Consider the following 6,704-nt stretch of genomic DNA (forward strand, 5'->3'; position numbering starts at 1 on the left):
TTCTACTGTCCCTGTTGAAGTGGCAACAGACCTGTTGGTTTTTGTAAAGCATAATTTCTGTAATGTGGTCTGCTGACACAGTTTGCTCCACACCAGGAGGACGAACTTGAGGACAACTGTTAATGACAGAACTAGTTATTTTTCTCTTACAGCCTCTATTACGGGAGGCTCTACCGGGGTCCATGGGGGAGCCCCTGATATCACCTGAGGCTTTAGGTAAAGCGTCTGACCTATTCCAGTGCCATGGCTGACAGGTGTTTGGTGCTGTGATTTTTCTTGTGTGTGTAAACTTTCAGAAAAGCTGGAGACAAGAGGATGAGGGAGTTTGGTTTAGAGCCGACGAAGTTCCAGATACCAGCCGAGGAAGCCTCCGCCCTACCTCTCTTCCGAGGAACGAGTTCAGTCGCTGAGTTATGCACCGTGGTTGGAAACCNGATCTATTCACCACCACCCACCCTCCCTCACCCTGCACGTGATGCTCACGAGTGCAAAGGCTGTCGGGAAAGTGGTCTCTGTTCCTTCGCACCTGGGAATTACTTGGTGACCTGGTGAATGGCATGGGCAAGGTAGCCCACATTGCCAGAGGTGACCCCTGCCACGGAGATTCGGCCATCCTTTGTCATGTAGACCGAGAACTCCTTGGTCAGCCGCTCCACCTGCCGAAAGAAAAGAGCTAGACAACCACTTCCGGTGAGGATATTCCAGCTTTGACAGGGCACCCAATAGCCAACTTCTTAAATTTTTTTTCATTTTTTATTTTTTTCACTTTAAGATAGAATTTAGTGTGTGGGTTTTTTGTTTTTTTGTCTTTGTTTTTGTTTTGTTTTTTGTTTTTTTAGAGAAAAGAATAAATAGCTATTTTAAAGTTTTAAAGTAGGAACTGGGGTGTGTGAGATGGCTCAGCAAGTCAAGGTGCTTGCCACCATGCCCGATGATCCGAGTTTATTCCCAGAACTTAGATGGTAGAAGGAGAAAACCGACTCCTGGGGGCTGGTGAGATGGCTCAGAGGTTAAGAGCACTGACTGCTCTTCCAGAGGTCCTGAGTTCAATTCCCAGCCACCACATGGTAGCTCACAACCATCTGTAATGAGATCTGATGCCGCCTTCTGGTGTGTCTGAAGACAGTTACAGTGTACGCACATATACATAAAATAAATAAATGAATAAATCTTTAAAAAAAAAAAAAGGAAAGAAAACCGACTCCAGAAAGTTATCCTTTGACCTACACATGTGCCATAGTATGTGCATACACACAGATCAAAAAAAAAAAATGTTAAAAAAGTAGGAGCCATGCATAATGGCACATGCCTTTAATCCCTGTACTCGGGAGGCTGAGGCAGGTAGATCTCTCTCTGTGAGTTAGAGGCCAGCTTGGTCTACATTGGAGGATAGCCAGGGCTACATAATGAGACTCTGTTTCAAAAACCAAACCAAACCCAACCAAACACATAAAAACATTAAAGTAGGATTATGATTTCTTTTCTTTTTTCTTTTTCTTTTTTTTTTTTTTTTTTTTTTTTTTTTTTTTTTTTTTTTTTTTTTTTGGTTTTTCGAGGCAGGGTTTCTCTGTGCAGCCCTGGCTGTCCTGGCACTCACTTNGTAGACCAGGCTGGCCTCGAACTCAGAAATNCNCCTGCCTCTGCCTCCCGAGTGCTGGGATTAAAGGCGTGAGCCACCACGCCTGGCTTGGATTATGATTTCTAAGGCATAAAAAGGTAGGGAGAAAAAAATACCCTCAAAATTAAGCAGCCTCAGAATTCAGTTATATAATCGCTCTTTCCCCTCTTCCTTTGATATACCAGGAGTCATCATAAGCACGAGAAAACAAGCTATTATATACCATGTGTAAAAACCTGCACCACAAAAAAACCAAAAAAAAAAAACCCCTCAAAACAAAAACAACACAAAATCTCAATACAACAACAACAAAAACAACAAAGAAACCCCACAGAAGTCCTTTTCTGCCTCAAGCCATTACTATCATGACCAAACTGAAAAACCAAACAAAATCAAAAACCAAACAAAAACCCACCCACCCAACCAAAACCTGAAACCAACCTCCACCCCAAGGTATGCACACTTCAGAAGACTGCAGCATCACGGGGACACAGACAGAAAAGCAAGTGATAAAAGAAAAAACAAGGACAGGGTGTGTGTGTGAGGGGCACACACCCAATCTCAGCATGCTACATAGGAAAACCTTGGAGAGAGAGAGAAACAGAGAGCATGAGAGCTCGCTGGAAAACCAACCAGGCAGTCCCAGGTCCAGGATGAGATGTGGGTGCTGGAGCCTGAGGCAACATTAATAAAACCTCACCTCACAACACAGCCCCACCACCAAAAACCAACCAACACCACCCAGGAAATATCTCATGCCCCCTTTACCTAAAAGGGCTCTAAATTAAGGACACTTGAATTAGCAGGTGAGCTTGGACAAATTCTGGCTTGCAAAGGGCAGGGGTTTGCTGTGGGGAACCAGAGCCCACTCACCTGCTCCGGCTTTAGGCCGGTGAAACAGAACATGCCAATCTGGTCGGTGATGTGCTGCCAGTTGTGGGAAGAGCCCTCTTTCTTCAGGTTGGAGACCAGCTGGGTCCTCATGCTGATGATGCGGTCAGCCATGCCTTTCACCTCCTGCAACCTGTGAGGAAAGCAGAAGGATGCCGTGCTCTGGCTACGCCCCAACACGGAAGTAAGAGGCTGCACACTCTTTCACTTGAGCTTTTCTCCTGAATGCCTTAATCCTTGCTCCTTACACAGTCAGTGTCTGGTGGAGACATTTTTATTTTTTAAGCTTTCTGGTTTTTATTATAAATGCTTTGATTGGCGTAAGTCAGTCAGTGCTTGGTGCTCTTGGAGGCCAGAGGAGAACGTTGAATTTCCTAGAACTAGAGTGGTTGTGAGGCACCATGGAGATGCTGGGAATTGAACCCAGGTCTTCTGGCAGAGCAGCCAATGCTCTCAACACCTAAGCCACCTCTCCAGCCCCAGATAGTTTTAATGATTATCATTAGTGTACTTGAGAATGGAGGGAAGTTTAGATATCATTTGAAAATAGCAACACTAATTTGTCGATCAAACAGTAAAACATGACATGATTTTAACCTTGGTGGAATAGACATTCCTGCCTTCATAATGGAGACAATGGTCTAGGCCACATAGCAGGTGCTGAGGACTGAGCTGTGGTCATAGCCCTAAAACGGTTACAATAGAGATCAAAGGCCTCTATGTTAGAGCCATGGCAGCACAAGGCAGCAAAGAGCAGTGCTGGGCTGCAGGACGGCCACAGAGAAGAGAGGGGACAGGAAAGGACAGCTCAACTTGCTCCATTTTCAACAGTCTTCCCTGTTCTCAGAACTGCCAGCTACCATCCATTCCCTTGGCCCTGCAGGAGATTTCTTTTAAAGGCATGCACCACCACTGCCCGGCTTGTTGGATTTTTTCTTACCAACTGGACCACTCTGACAACACTGAAAGTTTATCTCTCCAGGGTTGTATGCTCGCTTTCATCAACAATCTATTTCATCAACAGCATCATGCATGGCTACATCAGAGGTGACAGCTGCCAACTAGAGACTAAATAATGTTTTTATTTGAGCCAGTTAGCTGGGAATGGCAGTAAACACCTGTAGTCCCAGTGTAGTGAGAATTCTGGAATTCTGGTTTCTTTAAAGAACACAGAAACATTAGCTATGTTTTCATTTTAATCCAAACGTGGAGATGTGGGGCTGCTTCGGACTGACTGCAGCAGCTGATTATGACTTATTTGCCTTGGGCTTTAGCAGAGGCGTGGTTTGCCAGCTGTAGGTAGTTTGAGATTGTGTGATGTTAGGAATTCTGGGAACTTTTCAGAGGAGATATATATATACTAGAGCCTGTCAGGGGTGGGTCGGTTGTAGTTTTTTAGTAGTCTTGCTCAAAGAAGAAACAAGAAAGAAATTAAGATTCAGGGATCTTTCTCTTTCTCTTCCCCTCTATCCTTCTTTCTCTCCTATCTAGTGGTAGGGGGTGAAATTGGGGGAGGGGGGGAGAGCAGCATTGGGAAGATAGAGAGTGGGAAAAAAAGAACCTACAAAATAGCAAAGACCAGCTATATCCCAGCACGTAGGAAGCAGAGGCAGGTGGATTATTTCTGTGTTTGAGAACAGCCTGAGTTACAGTGTAAAATATTATCGCAAAAGAAGGAAAACAAACAAGCATAAAGAAGTAGTGGGCAGCAGCCGGCTTCACCTCAGCAACATTAATCCTGGCCTCTGAGTGAGATCAGAATTTTAACGTTTGGTGACAAGAGCCACCCAACTTTCTTCACTATGAAGACCTGGGTCCTAGCGGGACTAAGCATGAGACCCGAGTGTCTCACATGCATTGCTCCCTTAGCAAAACCCTGCCATCCTCTAGAGAATCAAGTTCTGACTTCTCACAAAATCAGGATTTCTTCTCTAACTCCCTAAATGCTACTTTGTGTTGTTTTTGAGTCAGCTAGTCCAGGATAGTCTCAAATTTACTTTGTAGCCAAGGTTGTTCTTCCCTGGGACTGGAGTTATGAATGGTTTTGAACCACTACATGGGTGCTGGGAATCGAACCTAGGTCCTCTGCAAGAGCAGAAAGTGCTCCTAACCGCTGAACCATTTCTCTAGTCCAAAATAAATAAAGGTTAAAAACAGATTAATATGAGAAAATAGGTGTTGAGATTGAGTATCGGTAATAAAACCGTAAGTATGCAGAAACATTGATTCAGTGCTAGCCAGTGGGACAAAGTACACGGGCTGGGGATACAGCACAACGCATGCTTGTCTTCATGTATGAGACCCTGGGTCTCAGCCGGGTGTGTTGGCGCACGCCTTTGATCCCAGCACTTGGGAGGCAGAGGCAGGCAAATTTCTGAGTTCGAGGCCAGCCAGGGCTACACAGAGAAACCCTGTCTGAGAAAAAAAGAGGAAAAAAAAAAAAAAAAAAAAAAAAAAAAAAAAAAAAAAAAAAGAGAGACCCTGGGCCTCACCTCCAGCATCACAATACAAAAGTATCTTCTGGAGGACATTTCCTGTGCTAGGTATCGCAACTGAACTTGAATTCAAGGCAGGCAGGTTTTACTTACTAAATGTGAGATGCCAGAATAAAAGAGCCTGCCGTTTCTGAATTTATGGGGAAATACTAGACTTATCTGTGCCAACAAAATGCACACTCCCTTCTCTTCCGTCTGCCTTTTCCATTCATGGAGCTGTAGCATGAAACAGCGAGTAATCGTTACCATTGCTTCCGCAAGTCTGGAGAAGTCAGGATGGTTGCTGCGATCCGGGCCCCATTGAGAGGTGGGTTGGAATACAGGGGACGGATCAAGATCTTCAGCTGTGACTCCACCCTTTTGGCTTCTTCTGCATCTTTGCAGACCACCGTGAAGGCTCCCACACGCTCACCTGAAAAGATAGCGGATACTGTCTTCTAGCAGGCTGAAACAAATAGTGAGGACATTTGCTACATGGTATCTGCTTCTGTCAGAAGAACCACAGCAGTAGTTTGTTTTGAGACAAGAGTATCAACACTCTGTAGCCTAGGCTGGCATGGAGACAGGTGATTCTCCTGTCTCAGCCTCAGGAGAGCCTGGATTATAGGAATGAGCTACCACACCTGGCGTAATAGTTCCTTATTAGAAATAAACAATGTTTGACCAGTCAGAAGGGTGAATTTTGAATTGAGTCACAACTGAAAGCGTTCAGGGTCTTTTAAAAATATCCTCTTCCCCCCGCCCCCCCGAAAAGAGGGTTTCTCTGTGTAGCCCGGGCTGTCCTAGAACTCACCCTGTAGACCAGGCTCGTGTTAAGCTCACTGGTATTCACCTGCCTCTGCCTCCAGAGGGCTAGGATTAAAGGTGTGTGCCACTGTGCTTTGGCATTGCCATTTTTTTAAAATTTACTATTTCACCCCCCCCCCCGACCCCTGGGCTGCTGTGGTGCACCACTGTGTGTATGTGAAGGTCAGAGGACAATTTGTGGGAGTCAGTTTCTCCTTCAGCCATGTGGGTTCAACTTTGGTCATCAGATTTAGTGGCAAGCACTTTACCTATTGAGCCTTATTGCTGGCCCAGGATGTCTTTTTAATGTAGTATTTATCTCCTTAGCTCCCGTATCAATTATTTTGCATGCAGAAATAACCAATTTTTAAAAATTATTTATTGTTTATGTAAGTACACTGTAGCTGTCTTCAGATACACCAGAAGAGGGCGCCAGATCTCATTACGGATGGTTGTGGTTGCTGGGAGTTGAACTCAAGACCTTTAGAAGAGCAGTCAGTGCTCTTAACTGCTGAGCCATCTCACCAGCCCCTTCATTTTTTTTTTTTTTTAAAATTACAGGAATTTAAAGACATTGAAGATATGTCTGAGAAAATCTACAGTACTTTCCCCCCATCTTAGGAATACTGCATATTAGCAACATGCAAATGCATGTAAATTGTCTCTGTAGAGTCTCTGCTTTGTGGCATTCTCCCCAAGCTCTCCTTTGAGAATACACCTTACATTGGGCCCTCTGACTTACCGTACAGGCCCATGTTCTTGGCATACGATTGGCAGAGGCAGACATTGATGCCCTGCTCGATGAAGTGCCGCACGGCCCAGGCATCCTTATCACCATCACCGCTGGCAAAACCTTGGTAGGCCATGTCAAAGAATGCAAAGAGATTCTTTTTCTGGGAAGAAATGAGAAGACC

General features: G+C 44.9%; 1 protein-coding gene across 1 annotated transcript in view; it reads right to left on the reverse strand.

The window, feature by feature from the left end:
• Positions 1 to 6: 6 nt before the first annotated feature.
• The window catches only part of Got2 (glutamic-oxaloacetic transaminase 2), a 24,319-nt gene continuing 17,621 nt past the window's right edge, over positions 7 to 6,704 (reverse strand). The window contains exons 6-9 of the mRNA XM_021171113.2: positions 6,533 to 6,683; positions 5,251 to 5,416; positions 2,492 to 2,642; positions 7 to 656 (exon numbers count right to left, since the gene is read on the reverse strand). Coding sequence (XP_021026772.1) covers positions 534 to 656; positions 2,492 to 2,642; positions 5,251 to 5,416; positions 6,533 to 6,683 — 591 coding nt within the window. The 3' untranslated portion in view covers positions 7 to 533. The remainder of the gene's footprint in view (positions 657 to 2,491; positions 2,643 to 5,250; positions 5,417 to 6,532; positions 6,684 to 6,704) is intronic.

Source organism: Mus caroli, chromosome 8 (assembly GCF_900094665.2).
Source record: "Mus caroli chromosome 8, CAROLI_EIJ_v1.1, whole genome shotgun sequence".
In the NCBI taxonomy this organism is placed as follows: Eukaryota; Metazoa; Chordata; class Mammalia; order Rodentia; family Muridae; genus Mus; species Mus caroli.